The sequence below is a fragment of the Delphinus delphis genome, chromosome 9, assembly GCF_949987515.2.
Source record: "Delphinus delphis chromosome 9, mDelDel1.2, whole genome shotgun sequence".
Taxonomy (NCBI): domain Eukaryota; kingdom Metazoa; phylum Chordata; class Mammalia; order Artiodactyla; family Delphinidae; genus Delphinus; species Delphinus delphis.
The window spans coordinates 36,172,429-36,194,629 of record NC_082691.1 but is presented as its reverse complement, the minus strand read 5'-3'; the positions used below and the strand labels follow the sequence as shown (position 1 = coordinate 36,194,629).

At 35.4% G+C, this 22,201-nt stretch overlaps 1 protein-coding gene across 1 annotated transcript in view; it reads left to right on the top strand.

Annotated features, from left to right (window-relative positions):
* Positions 1-22,201, top strand: part of HDAC9 (histone deacetylase 9) — an 806,539-nt gene that overhangs the window by 722,260 nt on the left and 62,078 nt on the right. The window contains exon 23 of the mRNA XM_060020406.1: positions 10,422-10,555. Coding sequence (XP_059876389.1) covers positions 10,422-10,555 — 134 coding nt within the window. The remainder of the gene's footprint in view (positions 1-10,421; positions 10,556-22,201) is intronic.

Below are 22,201 nucleotides of genomic sequence, written 5' to 3'. Positions count from 1 at the left end.
GAGTTAAATGATCCCAACATCATCAGGAACGAATCACAAGTGCCTACCATATGAATTACAGCATCATAATTCTTAAAAAGGTATTTCTGTGGAGACCATTCTTCCCATCTGCAACAATCAGCTTCTGCTTTGAAGTCCTGCTAGGGAGCCTCACAATACATGAGCCAGCCACATGCTACCCAAACTTCTCTCTCAACTTGAGTTTGACTGCATTTTCCTAAAGAACAACATGGTAACTTAATGACTAAGGGGTTTAGAGAGGAAAATGACTACAATTTTTGTAATTACACTTTACCGTATGTTCATTCTTCAGTTGATCTTTCCTGGACATAACTACGGAAATTTTGCCAGTGGATGTGCAAAATTAAATTGCAAATGAAAACGGGACAAAAGTATCTGACTCCATTGATCCCTACTATATTGAATTTGCAATGAAGTCTTCACAAATATTTTAGGACCAAATGAAACTAACCTGTTAAAAAATGAGTAAAACTGTTATTGAGGCTTCTTTACCATATCAGAAAGAGTTACAAAAATTACATAAATCAGTAACGTATTAGGTGTCAATATTTCTAAAGAGACTGTCACTGCTGCTCACTCTCCACTACCTCTGCTAAATGGCACCATGGGGTGGGGGATTGCCTCTATCATTCTTGCTTTGTTTACTTGAAGCTTTCCTAGGCAGACATAGGAAAGAATAGTGAAGAAGCACTTGTAGTGAATGGGAGACTGATATCAGAAAAGTTAGGAGATTTACAAGTAGAAGTGAAATGATTTCTAATCAGTCATTTTGTGTCACTATTTCTTTATTAATCAAGTGAATCATGACCCAGGTACCTACCTTTCTTGGGGGTTGGCTGCTGATTCTAGAGTGTGATTTTTATAGGATGGCAAAATAGCAATGGTTAACTACACTCTAAGTTAAAGAGAAGTCCCTCTTCAACCTACAGCAGAAGTCCCTCAGTGTTGGCCTCCCTAGAGAGTTCTGATACACTACACGTTTTCAATTTCATAATAAAAACAGACTTTCTAAGAATATCTCATTTCTCTGAGCTTCTATAAGAATGTTTCAGTTATCCACAACAGGCATTGCTGAACGCACATGAATGGAGTTTATAAAGTTTAGGAACTTCATTCCCATCCTGCCATCGTGTGCTTTACTATTTGTGTTCTATCTCATACTCTGGTAAAAAAGAAAAGTTAGCAGTAAAAAAAAAGCAAGCCTCTTTTCATCCTATAATATACGTAATAACACTAGAATCAGATAAGTGCTTCAAGCATACAGGAGGATATTATTTGCAACCTTATATATAAAGCTGAAAACTAGTAATAATTTAATATCTAAAAACAGAGAATTAGTTGGTATATTAATACATTTAGAATGATATTGCAGAGTATATGAAACATGTTTTCCACTATATTTGTATTTGTAAATGTAAAATTAAAAATTACAATATGATCCTGTTTTATTTTAAAAATACACAAAAACTATAAGCATGAAATACCACAAAAGTGGGATTGGCTATTTCTGATTGGTAGGACTGGATTTATAATTATATAAATTATAATTATTTTATTATTTATTAAAAAATATATAATGTATAACAACATATATATTTGTTATATATTACATAATTTTATTTGCCTTTTTTTTTCTATTTTCTATTTCCATATTTTCCACAATGAATATGTGTTAATTTTTCTTTTGAAAATAGTTGTTTTCAAACGGAAATGAAAATAAAGTTAGGGTTGTTTCCTTGCACTACCAATATTCTGGGAACTATTTGGGAAACATTAGGGAGAAGCATATGAGACATGCCATTTTGAAGGGTGAATCCTTTTGTGTCCTAATGGCTTAGTTATGAAATATATATCTAAAGTTTAATCTTTGAGGCTTCCTAGAGCAACTTTTCATTTCAAACAATTTCTCCAAACTTAATAAAAATGCTGACACGATATGACTTCTTTAGCAGAAATGAACCCTCATAGAATTTCGGGAAATCACAGTGAAATTGGTCATTTGAAGCACTACCATATTTACTGCTTAGTTAATATTCTTTTCAGAAGCAACAAAATTAAGTTTGCTTCCACTGAATCAGAGGATTTCTAGCTGAAGATGCCCTTGCAATTCTCTTCCTCAGTGCTGTCTCAGTCTTGGTAGTTACCAGTTCAGTATGTTCGGTCATCAAAAAACAAAAAAAAGATTTGTTACAGTGTACCTTCCTTCTTATGCTTATAATAACGCTGATTTAATTAAATTAATGCTTTTTGAAACAGCCAGGTTATATATAGTATTCTTTAGTGTAGTGGCAGTAGCAGTAGTACAGTAAGTAGTAGTGATAGTATTTTGTTAATGCCTCATTCTACAAGATTTTCTCAGAAGAGCTTAAGGTGCCAACTTTCACTTTGAAAAATATTTCTTAGGGTATTCTGTCACAGTCAATGCACATGGTAGGGACAACTTCTGAGGCTGATTTTCACTGAATATGTATCATTTCCAGTCACTAACCTGATACTGCCCATCTTGCTGCCCCAGGCAACCAGGCTCCTCCCTAAGTACCCCACCCTCTAAAAAAAATTCAGAAACAAAAGGTATATGTGGACCTTAAGAACCCAGTTCCACCCCATTTCATATCTGTAATTGCTTGAGCTCAACATGCACCGTGTTATACAGACTTACTTTCTCACTTGATCGCTTCTTTCCCATCAACCCTCACACTCCAGACACTCGAACCTCCTTGAGGAAAACCTTGCTGGCGCTATGCTCTCTGCTATAATTTTTCAGCTGTACAGGTTCAGTTTGTTGTGACACGTAGGATGAACTTCTGTGCTTTTGTGAAGCTGGAAGTAAAAACTATTAAATGAAACTTGTAATTATGCCCATTAAAATTATGTTACAAAACCTCTCAAATAAACACACATACACGCACACATGCACGCACCACTGAATCTTCTTTTTCTCATGTCCAGAAAAATAATACCTTGACATTGGTAGCCACACTTAGCTTTTCTAATCCCTCTTATATACGTACAGCAGTAATAGACACAGTAGAACTCAGGTTAATAGAAGTAAAATGTTGTTCTTAAATTTCTTACTTTGATGGGAAGAAAGAGCTTAGGCCTCGTAGAAATTTTATTTCTTTACTTCACTTGAACGTTTTGTGCAAGGATAACTCAGAGTTCAGCTGCCTCAATCTGTGGCTCCAGAGATCACATGGGTAACATGTGAATGGGAAATAAACCCTGTAGGTAAAAGAAAGAGGAATTTGGATAGAGATCAAAGATTAGCTTCATTCCATTCTTTCCTTCCACTTTTTACTATCCCCTCTAAATTTGGTATTTTACGGGACTTTTTTTTTATTCCCAAAGGAAAGAGTGAACTTAAATCAGATTTGAGACTTTATCCCTCTCCCCACCTCCTTTTTTTTAATCCATGTGATTTGATTCACTCAGTAGTAACTTTAGATAATTGAATTCTCAATTGCTAGGAACCTTCAGTATGAAAGATGTGGCATACAGGCTTGATTTATTATTATCTCTTTTTAAGTTATCACTGTAGCCATGGTTTAGGTTACAGGAAAAGCTGTTCAGAATATTTAACAATATGATTAGTAGAAATATCTGTCTGTGAGTATTAGGAATATTTCTTGCTCATTTATCTTCTAGAATAGAATTACTTACTATGTGCTATTAACCCTGACTTAGGCCAAGTACGTTTCTAAGCATTAGGATCAGGACTCTGTATTACACATTTTCTGTAAGCTTACCGTTCTTTTTATAGCAGTCAGGTAAGAAGGTGGAGCTTAATGTGTTCAGCCTCATTCCTAAATGGCCTGTGGAAAAGATTCTTATTGGTATCATCATGAGGTCCATAGAAGTGAAAAACACAATAATGCTTAAAAACAGTTTTTACCTGGGCTTCCCTGGTGGCGCAGTGGTTGAGAGTACGCCTGCCGATGCAGGGGACACGGGTTCGTGCCCTGGTCCGGGAAGATCCCACATGCCGCGGAGCGGCTGGGCCCGTGAGCCATGGCCGCTGAGCCTGCGCGTCCGGAGCCTGTTCTGCGCAACGGGAGAGGCCACAACAGTGAGAGGCCCGCGTACCGCAAAAAACAAAACAGTTTTCACTTAATTTTTAAATCTTTTTTAGAATAGTTTTTGCCAAGTATTTAGAAACATAGGGTAATTATAAAGTGAATATTTTGACTTCCATCAAAATAGTAGCTAAGTGGATAGAATCAACATTGAAGTGCTGCAAGGTAATGGGGAAATGAACTCACCTTGTTCATAGTTAACCTCAAGTGCTAGACCAGAGCTGAAATTCTGGACAGCCCTGGTTTATTGAGTGGATATCTCAATGCATTCCAAGGATTAAGATGATACTATTTCATTGTTCTAAAATGGAAGCAACTTAGTTTGGTTTTAGGGTCTCATTGCTTGACAATTTTAGAGACTTGCATTACTTCTACCAACCTTATCCTGAAAATTTACTTTCTTTTCAAACAGAAGCCCACAATACCTAAGAGAAGAACAAGGTCAGGCTTGAGAGCAGCCTAGGTAGGCTTGCAGACCATGCATTTCCACATTCGTGATAATTCTTTCAAGTTTTCATGGATCTAGAAGTATTGTAAATATGATAAGTATTATATAAATGAGGGAGAATGAAATAGTCTTGTACTTAGAATGGTTAATACAAGAAGCTAAAAATTTGAATTAATGTAAACTGAAAAAATGAGTAACAAAACTATAGAGACAAAAAAGATCATTTGTTTGCAGGGATTGGGGAGCGGAGAGGAGGGATGAATAGGTGGAGCACAGGGAATTTTAGGACCTTGAAACTAATCTGTATGATGCTACAATGGTGGATACATGACTTTATGTGTTTGGCAAAGCCCATAGAACTATACAACACAAAGAGTAAATCCTGGTCATAGACTTTTGTTAACAATAATGTATCAATACTGGTTCATCAACTGTAACAAATGTACCACACTAATGCAAGCTATTATTAATAGGGGAAACCACAGCAAGGGGGTAGGGTAGGATATTGGAACTCTCTGTGCTTTCTGCTTAAATTTTCGATAACCCCAAAACTGCTCTTAAACAGTCTATTAATTTTGTTAATGTTTTGGTTTTTTCCCTTCCAGTTTTTTTGAGATATAATTGATATACAAGTATTGTATAAGTTTAAGTGTATAGCATAATAAATTGACTTATATAAATCATGAAATGATAATCACAGTAAGTTTAGTGAACATGCATCATCCCATATATGTAGATATAAAATTAAAGAGGTAGAAAAAAATATTTTCCTTGCAATGAGAACTTTTAGGATTTACTCTCTTAGCAATTTTCATATATGACACACAGCAATGTTAATTAGATTTATCATGCTGTACATTACATCCGTAGTACTTATTTATCTTATAACTGGAAGTGTGTACCTTTTGACTGCCTTCATGCAATTCCCCCTCCCCCTAAACCCCACCTCTGATAACCGCAAGCCTGATATCTTTTTCTCTATATATCTGTTGAGTGCATTAGGTCTCATGTGTCTTTTAAAGCCAAAAGACTATCTTTAGAATTATGTTTGAATTCCTTTTTCTTTTTTGTGTGCATATCTATTGTAGATTTTTGGTTTGTGGTTACCATGAGGTTTATATATAGCAATCTAAATATAAATATGATTATTTTAAGTTGCTGATCTCTTAAGTTCAAACACATTTTAACAACCCTGAATTTTAACTCCCCTTCCCATGTTTACTGTTTTTGACATAATATTTTACATCTTTTTGTTTTGTGCATCCCTTAAGTACTTATTGTGGATATAGATGATTTTACTTCTTTGGTCTTTAAACTTTCCTACTAGCTTTATACGTGGCTAATTTACTACCTTTTCTATATATTTGCCTTGACCAATAAAACTTTTCTTTTCATAATTTTCATATTTCTAGTTATGGCCCTTTCTTTTTCACATAGAGAAGTCCTTTTAACATTTCTTGTAAAGCTAGTTTGGTGGTGCTGGACTCTTTTAGCTTCTCCTTGTCTGTAAAACTTTTGATCTCTGCATCAAATCTGAATGAAAGCCTTGCTGGGTAAAGTATTCTTGTTTGTAGGTTTCTCCCTTTTATTACTCCAGGATCAGCAGGTGTGTCTGACTCAGGCTCCTTTCAAATTACTGTTTCTGCCCTGGGTCCTGGAGAGTGTAAGATTTTGTGTGTGCCTTTAAGAGTGGAGTCTAGGGACTTCCCTGGTGGTGCAGTGGATAAGAATCTGCCTGCCAATGCAGGGGACATGGGTTCGAGCCCTGGTCTGGGACGATCCCACATGCCGAGGAGCAACTAAGCCCGTGAGCCACAACTACTGAGCACGCGAGCCACAACTACTGAAGCCTGCGTGCCTAGAGCCCGTGCTCCACAACAAGAGAAGCCACCACAATGAGAAGCCCATGCACCACAACAAAGAGTGGCCCCCGCTCGCCACAACTAGAGAAAGCCCACGCGCAGCAACGAAGGCCCAATGCAGCCTAAAATAAATAAATAAATACGTTAATTAATAAAAAAGAGTGGAGTCTATTTCCCACAGCCCTCTGACTCTCCCCAAAGTAATCCCCACTGCCCTTCAGAGCCAAACTTTCTGGGATCTTGGCTTCCCAGTGCAGGACCCCCAGGCTGGAGAGCTCGATGTGGGGCTTGGACCCCTTGCTCCTTGGGGAGAACCTCTGTAATTTTAAGTAGCCTCCTGTCTGTGGGTGCGCACCTAGGAATATGGGTCTTGACTATACTACATCTTTGCCCTTCCTACCCATCTCATTGTGGTTCCTTCTTTATATCTTTAGTTGTACATCTTTTCTGATATCCTTTTAGTCTTTCTCCTCAATAGGTGCTCTGTAAATAGTTGTAATTTCTGTGTGCCCATGGGAGAAGGTGAGCTCAGGGTCTTCCTACTCCGCAATCTTGGCCACTTGTTTTCAACAAGTGATTCAGGAACTTGTGGGCCGCTGAGCATGTGAGGATCTGGGAGCCCAGTCCAGATGTGTTATGCTGTAGCAACACATCTGTTAACTGCTTTAAAAATATAATTGTTTTAAAAATTAAATGTTTATGTCCTGCATGTTCTTAAAGCCTATTAAAAAAATGAAATGCCATATTGAACACATGGTTGTTGTTTAAAAAATTATTTATTTATTTATTTTTGTCTGTGTTGAGTCTTCGTTTCTGTGCAATGGCTTTCTCTAGTTGCGGCGAGCGGGGGCCACTCTTCATCGCGGTGCATGGGCCTCTCACTGTCGCAGCCTCTCTTGTTGCGGAGGACAAGCTCCAGATGTGCAGGCTCAGTAGTTGTGGCTCATGGGCCTAGTGGCTCCACGGCATGTGGGATCTTCCCAGACCAGGGCTCGAACCCGTGTCCCCTGCATTGGCAGGCAGATTCTCAACCACTGCGCCACCAGGGAAGCCCAAACACATGGTTTTATATATTTTCATTTATCCTTTTTTTTTCAGTAGTGCCTGAAATTGAGCAGGTTGATGAAATGTTAAAATTTTTTAAATATTAACTGAGAGACATTTACATTTGGCAATATGAGTGACTGCATATACTGAAATACTCCTACGTGAAAATATCAAGACTACTCTTTTAAGTTTATGGATGACTTCCAAAAAGATGAAGAAAAGTGAGCAAATACTATAGCTGGTGGCCACCCTGGGCTATCCCAAAGTGTTCAGTTGGCGAAAGCTTGAGCATTAATAGACTACTGCATACTAGAAAGGGGAGTCGAAGCTTTGGGTCTATGAAGGGAAGGGTTTTGACTGGAGACCAGAATAAAAAAGGGAATGTCAAAGGGCCAACTCTAAAGAAAAGGATAAATAGGAGAAAAGGAAATACTGCTGAATAAAACAACAAATTGATCTTAGCTATGGCTATCAGTAGAAGGAATTTCAAAGGGAATGGAAAGGGAAAAAAAAAACTATATTTTTTTCTATGTCAATTTGTAATCATTTGGGGGTCCATATTTACATTATCTGTGCATTAAAAAAAAAAAACAGCCCTTGAGTCTAAAAATTTTAAATTGATCTTGGTTGGTAATGTTTCAGCCATCCAGCAGAAGCAAACAAAATCACACTCAACTCAGGTTTCAAAGATAAATATCACATTCAACTCAGGCTTCCAAGCTTTCTCACATATAAAGTTCTGATTAATATGAGTGCAAAAAAATTCAAAAAACAAAGGAGAATTAAGACATCATGAGGCTGAATCATCAGAAACAAAAAATAGTAAAACTAAGCCATAAAGACTTCAAATAGCAGATATAGAAAATAAAATAATTATGCCTAAAGAAATAAAAGAAAGAAATAAAAACATGAACCAAAAGTAAGAAAATATAAAAATGACTAGGAAGTTATGAAATATAACCAAATAGAACATCTAGATTTGAACAATGTAATCCCTGAAATGAAAATATCTGTAGAAGTATAAATAGCAGATAAGATACATCTGGAGAGAGAAAGTCTGGAAGATAGATCTGAAATAAAAGTACACATAATGCAGGACAGAAAGAAAATATGAAAGAAAACTTCAGAGATGTTGAGGATACAGTAACAATGACTACATCTAATTGGAGTGCCAACATATGATAATAAAGGTAATAAATAACTTTACTGAATAAATTTGAACACAAAAGATAGAAATTTCTAGAAAAATATAGCTTAGGAAGATATTGAAAACACAAATAGTCCTCTAATCCCTAAAGAAATTCTCAGTAGATAAAAATCTTCCTCAAAGAAAACACAAGAGTCAAATGGTTTTACAGAAGATTTCTACCCAACATTCTAGAGTCAAATAATAGAAAAAGAGGTTCTGACCATAATAAAATTCAACATGGTCAATAAAAGAATGGAAATTTATAGATTAACCCCTTTCATAAACATAGGTGAAAAAAATTCTAAACAAAGCATTAGTCAAACAAATCCAGCTTTGTATAAAAAAGATAATATATCACAACCAAACTTATTTTATTTCATAAATTCAATGATGGCTAAATATTTGAAATATTAATGTAACTCACAACACTATGAAATTATAGGAGAAAAACCATCTCATTTGGTATAGTAAAATAATTAAATTCAACATCTGTTTATAATAAAAACTCTAATTTGGAGTAGAAATAGAAAGGTTCCTCCTTATACTGAAGGAAACCACGGTAAGATGCTATCATTCATCCACCCAGTTGGCAAATCATACCAAATGGTGGCAAGGATGTGACTAAACTGGGATTCTAATATATACTGCTTCTCAGAATGGGGATTGATAATAGTCCTTTGGAAATGATCTGGTATTATTTAGCAGGTTTTAAGTCATGACAATTTCACTCTGCTCTTGCACATGTACACCAGAAGACTGGTATAAGAATGTTCATGGGGCATTTTTTTTTTGGCCGCACTACATGGCTTGTGGGATCTTAGTTCCCCTGACCAGGTATGGAACCCCGGGACCACGGCAGTGAAAGCGCAGAGTCCTATCCACTGGACCTCGAGGGAAGTCCCATAGGGGCATTTTTTTGTAATAACACAAAACCTAAATATTTGTCAGCAGGAGAATGGGTAAATAAATTCTTCTATACTTGTTAAATGGCCTACTAGACAGCATAGAACTGTAGCTACATATATCAACAGAGATGAGCTAACAAAATGTGTGAAAAGAGCAAGGTGCAACAGTATAAAACCATTTTTATAAAGTTCCAAAATAAGCAAATTAACAATGGAAAGCAAAGGAGTTATAAACATAAACTCAGGATCCTGATTTCCCATAGTGAGGAGGAATTATGTTGTTAGAAGCATACAGGGGGCTTCAAAAGTATTTTCCTTAAATTGGAAGGTGAGTGACCAGGTGTTTTTCATATTACACTTTATAACATAAATAGATATTATTTTTTGCATTTATCAACTATTTCATAGTAAAAGAATGTCTGTAAAATCTAATGTGATAGTTAAGTACTTTGAGGTGATATATAGAAAACTTCCTTTTATAATGAAGGCAGATGATGGAAACAGGAAAGAAATATTAAGGAAACGGAATTCTTTACCTTATTAACAGCGAAACACTATTCAAGTTTTTCATCCAGGTACACATAGAATGTGTTGTGAAAGGCAGTAATGTGCACTGGTGAAGAACCAAAACGACTGTTGTAAATCTTAGTTGTGATACTTCTTAGCTGTGGGATCTTGGGTTTTGGTGCCCTCATTTGTTAAATAGAGATACTAATAGGACCTAATTTATCAAGTTATTGTGAGTATTAAACAAGTTAGCACATGGGAAGTGCTGAGAAAGGACATATGCAGAATAAATGCTCAATCAATATTAGATTCTAGTGGTCAGTTAACATTTAATTTATACTTTGAAATGTTCTGTTTGCATTATGTTAGGCTTTGGTCATTTGACGAAGCAATTGATGACACTGGCTGATGGACATGTGGTGTTGGCTCTAGAAGGAGGACATGATCTCACAGCCATCTGCGATGCATCAGAAGCCTGTGTAAATGCCCTTCTAGGAAATGAGGTAAAAAACTAAAAATACAAAAGAGTAGGGGTAAAGGACCAGGAATGTATGCATGCATATTTTTTGTCTTTTTTAAAATCACGTGAACTCAGAAAACACAATGGAGCTCTTACAATTTTAAGGAAGAAGGAAAGCCTTGGATAAGAAAAGTTTACATGTTCTCATGGTATATGCTATAACTTTTGCCCAGTTATGGAATCCATATAGTACTCCCCTTGATCAGGTTATTGGCAGACGTCAATAAATAAGTAAAGATAACCCTTGGGAGGAAATGGTTTGTATATTGATCCGGCTAATGAGCAGTGAAACATTGAAAAAGAAATAACTCAAAGAAAAGTTCTCTTAATATTTTCTGTAGGATTATGTCAGTTCAGGGGGTAAAAAAGCTTTTGAAAAATGTTTTTCAGCTTTATTAAGGTATAATTGGCAAATAAAATTATAATACATATATCTAACATATACAGTTATGATTTGATGTGCGTATACATTGTAAAATGATTCCCTCCATTGAGTTCATTTAACACATTCATCACCTCACAGTTACTTTATTTTTGATGAAAATACTTAAGTTCTACTCTCTTAGAAAATTTAATTATACAAGACAGTATTATCAGTTATATTCACCATGTTATACATTACATCCTCAAGCCTTATTCATCTTATAAGTGAAAGTTTAAAAACATTTACCAACCTCTCCTTATTCCCCCCACCACCCAGCTCCTGGCAACCACCATTCTACCCTCTGTTTCTATGAATTCAACTATTTTGTTTGTTTTTTTTTGGTTCTACATAAGTGATACCATGTAGTTTTTCATTTTCTCTATCTGGCTTATTTCACTTGGCATAATACCGTCCATGTTCATCCATGTTGTCACAAAAGACAGAATTTCATTCTTTTTTTTAAGATTGTGAAATATTCCATTGTATCTGTGTATGTGTATGTGTGTGTATTACATTTTCTTTATCCATTCATCTGTGGATGGACACCTACATTGTTTCCAAACCTTGACTATTGTGAATAGTGCTGCAATAAATCTGGCAGTTCAGATATCTCTTTGAGATAATGAAATAGTGATTTCATTTCCTTCGGATATTTGCCCAGAAGTGAGATTCCTGGGTCATATGGTAGTTCTATTTTTAATTTCTTGAGGGACCTCCTACTGTTTTCCATAGTGACTATACTACCAAGAATGCACAAGGGTTCCCTTTTCCCAACATCCTTACCAGCATTTATCTCTTCCCTTTTTGGTAATACACGTCCTAACAATATGTGAGGAAGTATCTCATTATGGTTTGATTTGCATTTTCCTGATCATTAATGATGTTGAATACCTTTTCGTGTACATGTTGCCATTTGTATGTCTTCTTTGGAAAAACACATATTCAGATCCTTTGCCCATTTTGAATTGTGGTATTTGGTTTAGTTTGTTTGTTTGTTTTGCTATTGAGTTGTATGAATTCCTTGTATATTTTGGATACTAACTGCTTATTGGATATGTGGTAAATACTTTTTCCCATTCCATGGGTTGCCTTTTCATTTTATTGATGATTACCATTGCTGTGACAGGAGTGGGTATCCTTATCTTGTTTCTAATCTTAGAGGAAAAGTTTTCAGCTTTTCAATATTGAGTATCATGTTAGCTGTGAGTTTCTCATATACGGGACTTATTATGTTGAGGTACCTTCCTTCTATACCAAATTTATTGAGAGTTTTTTTCATGAAAGGATGTTGAATTTTGTCAAATGCTTTGTCTGCATCTATTAAGATTATTATATAGTCTTTATCCTTCATTTTGTTGATGTAGCTTATTGCATTTATTTATTTACAGATGATGAACTACGCTTGCATCCCAGGAATAAACCCCACTTAATCATGGCATATGATCCTTTTAATGTACTGTTGAATTCACTTTGCTAGTATTTTGTTGAGGATAGTTGACCTCTGTTCATCAGGGATATTGGCCTGTAATTTCTCTCCTTGTAGTGTTCTTTACTGGCTTTGGTATCAAGGAAATGCTGACCTCTAAAAATGAGTTTGGACATCTTACCTCCTCTTCAATTTTTTGGATGAGTTTGAGAAAGATTGGTATTACTTCTTCTTTAATATTTGATGGAATTCACCAGTGAAGCCATCTGATTCTGGACTTTTCTTGGTTGGGAGGTTTTTGATTACTAATTCAATCTCCTTACTAGTAATTTGTTTGTTCAGATTTTCTGTTTCTTCGTTATTCAATCTTGATGCGTTTTTTGTTTCTAGAAGTTTATCCTTTTCTTCTAAGTTATTTAATTTGTTGGCATATAATTTTTCATAGTAGTTTCTTATGTTCCCTTGTATTTCTGTTATGAATTGTAATGTCTCCTCATGCATTATTAATTGAGGCCTTTCTCATTTTTTCTTAGTCTAGGTAAAAGTTTATCAATTTTATCTTTTCATAAAACAAGCTTAGTTTTATTGATTTTTTTCTATTGTCTTTTTAATCTCTATTTTATTTATTTCCACTCCGATCTTTGTTGTTTCCTTCTTTCTACTAATTGGGCCTTAGTTTATTCTTCACTTTTTAGTTTCTTGAGGTGTAAAGTTAGGTTGTTTAGTTGAGATCTTTCTTTTTTCTTAATGTAAGCATTTATCACTATAAACTTCTCTCTTAGAATGGCTTTTGCTGCATGCCATACGTTTTGGTAATTTGTGCTTCCATTCTCATTTGTCTCAAGATTTATTTTATTTCTTTTGATTTCTTCTTTGACATCTTGATCGTTCAGTAGCATGTTGTTAAATTACTATCTATTTGTGAATTTTCCAGTGTTTTCTTGTCATTGATTTCTAGTTTCATGCTATTGTGGTCAGAAAAAATAATTGGGATGATTTCAGTCTTTTAAAATTTGCTAAGACTGGTTTTGTGGCCTACTGTATTATCTCTCCAGGAGAATGTTCCATGTGTGCTTAAGAAGAATGTATATTCTGCCGCTGTTGGATGGAATGATCTGTATATGTCTGTTAGGTCTATGCCATCTAATGTAGTTTAAGTCCAGTGTTTCGTTATTGATTTTCTATCTAAGCTATCCGTTGTGTTATATCCTCTTGGTGAATTGACCCCTTTTTCATTTTATAATGATCTTCTTTGTCTTATATTACAGTTTGGGGGTTAAAGTTTATTTTTTCTGATATAAGTATACCTGCCCTGCTTTTTGTTTCCATTGGCTTGGCATATATTTTCCATCCCTTCACTTTCAGCCTGTGTGTCCTTAAACCTGAAGTGATTCTCTTGTAGACAGCATGTAGTTCAGCCTTGTTTTTTTAATCATTCAGCAACTATATATCTTGACTGGAGAATTTAGTCCATTAAATTTAAAGAAGTTATTGATATATATGGGCTTACTGTTGCCATCTTGTTGTTTCCTGGCTGTTTCGTACTTCTGTTTTTCCTCTCTTGCTGTCTTCCGTTTGCATTTGTGAATTGATGATTTTGTGTAGTGGTATGTTTTGATTCCCTTCTCTTTATCTTTTGCATATCTACTATAGGTTTTTGCTTTGTGGTTACCGTTAGGCTTACATAAAACTTCTTATAGTTTTAATAGTGTATAATATTTTAAGCCAATAACATTTTAATTTTTAATGCTTAGAAAAGCTCTACATTTTTATACTTTCCTCCCACAATTTATGTTTTTGATGTCAAAATATACATTTTTTATACTGTGTAATCATTAAAAATTATTGTAGTTATGGATTATTTTTAATACTTCAGTCTTTTAACCTTTACACTAGAGTTATAAGTGATTTACCCACCACCATTACAATATAATAGTATTCTGAATTTAAGTATAAAAATATATATATGTATGTATATATATACATGTATGTATATACATGTATGTGTGTGTGTATATATATATTTATAATATATACATACTTTACCACTGAGTTTTATATACTTTTTTGTTTTCATGTTACTAGTTAGCATCCTTTAGTTCAGCTTGAAGAACTCTCTTTAACATATCTTGTAAGGCAAATCTACTGGTGATGAACCCTTTAGCTTTTGTTTGTCTTCAAAACTTTCTCCTTGAATTCTTAAGGACAGCTTTGCTGGGTGAAGTATTCTTGGTTGGCAGTTTTTTCTTACTACACTTTGAATATATTATCCCATTCGCTTATGGTCTGCAAGTTTTTTGTTGAAAAATCCACTCATAATCTTAATGAGATTCCCTTATATGTAACAAGTTGCTTTTCTCTTGCTGCTTTTGAGATTCTCTCTTTGTCTTTAAGTTTGACAATTTAATTATAATATACCTTGATGTGTGTCTGTTTAGATCCATCTTATTTGGTATTCTCTGGGATTCCTGGATCTGGATGTCTGTTTCTTTCCCCAGGTTAGGATAGTTTTTAGCCACTATTTCTTCAAATACACTTTCTGGCCCTTTCTCTCTCTTCTCCTTCTGGGAAACCTAAAATGTATATGGTGGTCTGCTTAATGGTGTTCATTAAGTCCTTTAAGCTATCGTCATTGTTTTTCATTCTTTTTTCTTTTGCTGCTTTGATTTGATGAGTTTCACTGCCTTGTCTGAGTTCCCTGATCTTTTCTTTTACTTGATCTAGTCTGCTGTTAAACTCCTTTATTGAATTTTTCAGTTCACTTATTGTATTCTTCAGTTCTGTGATTTCTGCTTGGTATTTTTTAATATTTTCTTTCTCTTTGTTGAAATTCTCACTTTGTTCATGCATTGCTCCCTGACCTTGGTGACCATATTTAGGACTGTTATTTTGAATACTCTGTGGGGTAAATCACTTATCTCCATTTCACTAAGATTAGTTTCTGGAGATTTATCTTCTTTTGTTTGGAATATATTCCCCTGTTTCTTCACTTTCCTTGACTTTCTTTGTTGGTTTCTGCACATTATAAAAACACCCACCTCTCCCAGTCTTGATAGACTGGTCTCATTAGGAGAAGAACTTTGTCTATCAGCCCAGCCCAAGCTCCTGGTTACCTCTCAAACTTTTGTGATTGTCCAAGCCACAGTCTTCATTGTTAGTGGCTCCCAGTAGTTGAGGGTGTGCCCAGACCTGTAAGTGTCCATAAGGCAAGAATCACAGTCAGCACCTAGAAGTAGGCTGATTAGAAGCTGACTGGAAAGTATGCAGTCAAACCCCTTCCAAAGAGAAACTGTGAGATGGAAATTTTTGCCTTTCCTTCTACACTGAACTCAGGTGTGTTGACATGAGGGGTACTCCTGTGCCCATTTAAAACTTACTTCTTTGTTTGCTACAGTCCTATGGGACTAATAAACACATACTCTATTAGCTGTCAGAGCTAGGTGATTTGGGGTCCCATCCTTCAGGTCGCAACCATAAAACTTGTGGTGCTAGATATGTGAACAAGCTCCTTCCATGGAGACACTTGGTGACTTGGTTTTATTGTTGGAGGGAACCAGAAGAAGAAGGCAGGAGAAGTGCCCACCAGCTATTGAACGCTCTGGGGAGAATCACAGTCAGCATCTTGATGTGAACTAATTAGAAGCCAGACCCCTCAGGCAGCAGCTTGTAAAGTATGTAGTCAAATCCCTTGCAGAGAAAGACTGGGAGATGAGCATTTTTGCCTGCTCCCTCTGCACTGATCCTTGGGAGGATAGCTATAGTATTGATGGTAAGTGCTCACATACTTAAGAACTGCTTTTTTGTTTGCTATGGTCCTATGGGACTCAAGAAACCAAGCCCTGTTGGCTTTCAGAGCTAAGTATTTTGGGAGCCCCTTCCTCTGGTGGGAGCCTTAAAAGTTGGGGTGCTAGATGTATAGTCCAAACCCTTCACTCCTCAGGGAGAAGCTGGGAAATGAGTGTTCATGGCAAAAGTGTATCTAAGAATTTCCCACCCATTTTGATATGGGTATTTTCTCATTTGCTCAGTGTGTAGTCGTCACTCAGCTAGTTTCTTTCAAGGGAATTGCTCTGTTTGTAGCTATACATTCAGTGCATCCATGGGAGGAAGAAAATTCAAGAGCCTCCTGTGTCACCATCTTGGTCTGGAGTCTTAAAAATATTTATAAACTCTTTTTTTCGGTCACCATTTGTAAATTCTTTCAGCTGAGAGATACATACTATTTCCATCTTACAGATGGTGATATCGAGTCTCAAAGAGGTTTGAGAAATCCATTCAAAGTCATGCAGCCAGAATGCAATAGATCCAAGACCTGAACTTGAATTTACATTGCCAAAGGTCATTCTTTTTTCTTTCACATCACATAACTAAATTGCAACATATTTTTCTGACTACTCTGGAGAAGACTTCAGATCAAATTACCATTAGATTCACTTCCAGACCATGGAAAGCTTTTGGACAAATTAATTGCAATTCAACAAATATTTCAAAGTTCATATGCATTCATTAATATCATCACATCAATTCATTTATTTTTCTAGTGAATGTACAGAATGTTACAGCTACTTTATATACTTTGCCTTTTTTCACAAACTCAAAATATTACTTTGCTTATAAAATAAACATATACAAAATCATTTTAAAAATCTGTAATTCATACTGTTCTTTAAAAGTAACTCATGATGGGCTTCCCTGGTGGCACAGTGGTTGAGAGTCCGCCTGCCGATGCAGGGGACACGGGTTCGTGCCCCGGTCTGGGAGGATCCCACATGCCGTGGAGCGGCTGGGCCCATGAGCCATGGCCGCTGAGCCTGTGCGTCCGGAGCCTGTGCTCCGCAACGGGAGAGGCCACAACAGTGAGAGGCCCGTGTATCTCAAAAAAGTAACTCATGTTTTCACCTGCAGTATTTATGAAGGGGAAAAAGTATATTTTCTTCTGCACACTGAACACATAAGTTTTATTGTCATTATCTTACAAACCTATGATGTTTCAATATGATTATTGTGCTATATTTATTTAAGTAAATATGTACATTTTTAATTTGAAGGAAAATATGAGACAGAACACTTGAGCACTGCTCAAGTCTTTACTCTGTTGTGTAATATTAGCACAGTAACTCAAAGGATGTAACTATCTGTTGATTCATGTTGTTATTAGTGGACTGCTAATTCATATCACACACAGGTCATGGTGTCTAAGATTTTCTAAATATTAGAATATTTCTGAGATTCCTATGAACAAATAACATCAAACAGAATGTTGAGGTTTTATTTTTTGTTTTTTTTTTGTTTTTCATTGAAATAAGGGAGTGCAAAAAATGAATACTACTTCTACCTTATCAGTTAATGTTGGGCTGTTCTCTCTGCCTACCAGATAACGTATTTTGCATATTCACCTATATTCTCAAATTACTTATTTCATTTTAAATATAGAAACATTTTAAGGAAGTAGATGGTTTTAATATTTGCATGCAAAGGCTTACACCAGATGTGCAGAAAATCACAGTATGGTGTGGATTGTGGCTCCATGGATGATTGACCTGCCCAGAAAGAAATGTTACCCAGTTGCAAAAGCCAACTACTTTTCCAACTATGTGAAAAGAAATTATGGATTTCACTGGCTCTATTTGAACACATTCATTCAAATGACATTCTATCTCTGTGCTCTTGTAATCTCTGCACTTGGCCCACTCCCTTCTTCCAAGGGAGGATTTCCAGTGAAGATGGAATAATTTTTCCTGTGGTCTCTTTCTTTAAAAGATGATTGTATTTCAGAACAGATGCAAGTCAGTTGTATGGAGTTACATGTTTTTCTTAATTTATCTGAATTTACTGAAAAAGCAAAATGGATGTATTTTGTACCTTCCTTCCCTTGTATGCTCATTTGACTAGGATGTCTTTGATCACTTTATTATATAAGCTATACCTAGAGGTCAAAGACACTGTTTTCATAGAACAGTTACTGACATTAGAGGGATGTCACCTAATTTAAAGTTTGAGACCTATGCCTTTTCTCTATGTTTTTAGAAAGACCAGGCTTGAAATAGAGGAAGGGCTAAAAGTACCATTGGCCAATCTTAAACATGCCCACGTGTGTGTATAAATGCTAAAAATTCCAGTAAGTGATAAACTAAATGATTTTTTTGGGCTACATTGACTATTTAATCAACTTCAATTATCTGGATGTCTTATAGTAAATTTGATTTAGTTATTATAATACCCTAAATGCTACCTGTTCCTTTTCATTGGCTGTCTTCAATTACACAAGCACAATCTAAAATTTGTTCATTATGAACTAAACAAGAGAGATTTAAGTAATCTATGTCTTTCTTTTTTAATTGAGATATCTTAGGGATATAAGCAAAAATATAGATTTTTCACAAAATACTTTAAGGGTAACAGATGGATTTGGTATATTGAACTTTGAAAGGTAAATTTTGGTGTGTCAGGTCTATCAATACACAGAGAAACAAAGCTAAGAGAAAGAATGATTTTTTAAATGAAAAATGGAAGAAAAATACATATGTGTTGTACATTATAAGTCATTTGAAAAAAGGAAATGAAAATGTAATACTTGAAACAACATATGAAACAAAAAGTTCTTCTCTCTTTCATTGACAATATAATTTATAATCCATGGCCTGGTTTTCTGTATTTTTTTCCAGTTCAAAGGTCATCATGACTAACAGCATCACTACACTGAAGTTTTAAGTTTCATTCCCTTAGAAAAACTAATATATAAGGCATAGTGCTTGTACCTCACCATTGAAAAAAAGTGCATACATGTCGTTTTCATAGTAGTATGTGGTAGGCTCTAGGTAAGAAAATAAAAAAGGATGTCTTTCAGGATACCAATTATTGCAATTTCAAATCCCATTTTCCTTCCAAACTCCCTTTTCAAGTGATTAATAGGGCAATTATAACTTATTATCCGGGATTTCACTTTTACAAATAACAAAATGTAGTAAAGCTTGAGCTTAAAACATTGGCAGAACATACACTGGCTTCTCAACACTGAACATGCAATTGAACTCAAATTAGGAAGGTCAAGAAGGGCTTTTTTGAGAGACTCTGCACTTTGTCAGATGTATTTATTCATGTGCAGAGGATTTAGAGTTCATAAACATTTTGCCAGTTTTTTGAATGCTATTTCTTTTCCTTGTTGTTCTTGGCCAGGCCATGTCAATACAGCAGAATGCTGCTTCATATGGCTTATTATCAGCAGAATAATATGTATTACATAACCCAAAGGGATTGTAAAATCAGCAGGAACTCTTGGCTCTGCATCTCAATGTAGATACATAGATGGGTACCACAAACTTGATTTTTTTAAAAAAACTAAGTTATCTGAGTGTTACACCCAAAATAGGCATTTCTTCTTTTTAAATATTTTTTTATCATGAAAGTGATCTAGTTAGCAAAACATCTCTTAACTATTCTTTTAAGAAATATGCACAAGGTCAGTCAAAATAATATACTATTGGATTAAAACTAATTTGAGCATGATACAGGAAATGCCTTGAGGCAACTGATTTTGAAGACATACCAGAAGTCCATTTTTTTCCTTTTTGTTGGCAAAGTTCAGGACTTGGATTTATCAGTCCAGTCACTGTATGATGAATATTTTTGAACTTCTTTAATGAAGCACTTAGAAACTCCAGCTTGAGGATTTTAAGAAATTAAAGTGACTATCTAAATGTGAAGAATCAGGTTGCTTGGGCTAGCATCAGAGATACCTATGTGAATAGTCACATCGTTTGTTAGTTGTAGTAATAGAAACATCTGTGAGGTTCTCAGAGACACTGATTTTGGTAATCTGCATTTGTGCTGGCTGGCAAACAATGTCACAGTTGCTTTAAGGCCACATTTGCCTACTGTTATGCAAAGCCAATTAGCAGCACCCTGGGTTGCTTCCTCTGAAAGAAATTTTCTTAAGAGGTGAGAAAAGCTTAAGCAGTTGGCATTCCTATGGAATTTAAAATAAAAACATTGAAAAACTTAAGATAGGTAAAAGAAAGGAGAGTACATATAGCACTAAGAGCCTTGAGTAGTGACTTGAGAACATGGCCATTAAAAGACCACCTGTCAAAACAGAATAAATGACTGTTTTAAGCTTGTTAGAGAAAAAAAAAATTGCCATAGACATGGAAACTGTTGAGATGATGCTACAGCCTCTGGTACTGAAGGTTCTGCACTTAACATTTGAGTCTATAGCATGTCTTTTCTTGATCTCCCTCACTCTTATTAAGGTTTGGCTTCTAGGCCTTTCTTCTTTCCCTCCTTTCTCTCTCTCTCTCCTGTTGATTAGGCTCAGCTGCTTTTATTTGACTTGATTTCAGCAACAGTGGCTACACTTAGTGATTGTGTATGTTTATAATCTTTCCAAGATGACTTTTTGCTCTAAAGGTGCTGAAAAATCTCTCGAATTGACTTAAGTGTTGACAACCACCGCTGAGGTGAACTGTTGAGATGTTGTTGTCTGAGTTGCTCATCAGGGGTTTGTTTGTATTAGATTTTGAATGGATGAGCCATTTTACCATCTTTTTCATCCTTTAGATGATGTATGGCTGACTCCATCGGGGAACTGGTGTGAATCTGGGAAAGCTTACAAAAGCTCCTAAATAGTTGCAAGTCATGAGTCGAGAGAGGGAGAAGTGACTACAGGGAAAATGTGTGATAATCCAGAGTAATGTTTTTCATGGTCTTTTCTTAGACTTTGAAACCTATCCGCACTCTGAAAAAGTGTATGGATAATCTAAAGAGTTAAAATGTTTTGGAAAATATTATTTGAAGATATTCTCTATTGTATTGATAGATAAAGCCTATGAATTTGCATTTCTTAAAAGCCTATGAGAAGTAGAGCCAAAGTGATTGTGGAGTTTTCTGTTTATCTGTTTTAGCAAATGCCAAATAAACTAGAAGTTATCTGGATAACTCAAAACTCCATCATGCAGATCTTCTGTACTGATTGTCTTTAGGCTTTTTCGAAGGTGTTAAAAGGAATGTGGGCTGGGAACCTGGACACTTCTTAGGGTTCTGGTTACCAATAAAGGAGAGAAAGCATTTTTTTTCAGTGGTGAAGTAAACATGTTATGATATTCATTTGTCTGTCTATTCATTCAGTAGTCTTTTATTGGACATCAATTTTATACCCGTAAGTTCTGATACAAGTAAAAGTAAAAGAAATATAAACAAAGTACTTTGGGAGTGTAATGTAGGACCCATTATTTTTAACTATAAGGATGGAGGAATATTTTAATAGAGGAAGTAACTTTTAACTTTGATCTTGAATAAAAATGATAATTTGACAAGCTGAAATCAAAGCAAAGAATTTCTCTCTTGTAGTGGAGATAACATAGATAAAGACATTAAGACTTCTTGGAATTGTGGATGACTCTTTTTTGGGCTTGTTTGTTTGTGACAGAGGAGAGGATACTTTGAGTGGAATAAAAGTGAATAATGAGATTGGATCAGTGGAATGGAATACTGTAAGGAATTAGAATTCCTGTGGACAATATGGAAGACTTGAACAAATGAGTCCCATCCTTTGTGGTAAAATAACAACAAAACAGTGTGTGCGTTTTGAATAAGGCAATCTCATGCAAGAAAACAAAAGTTTATTAAGGAAATAATTGTTAGGAACAATTTCCCCCAAATTATCAACAAACAAAATAATAGCCTATTAGTGATATGTTAGAGCTGTCTCTTAATGGCTTGTGAGTGCTAAGTGTGTGCATCTCTGCCCAAATCTGAGTTCAGTGATATCACATTGTTAGCTT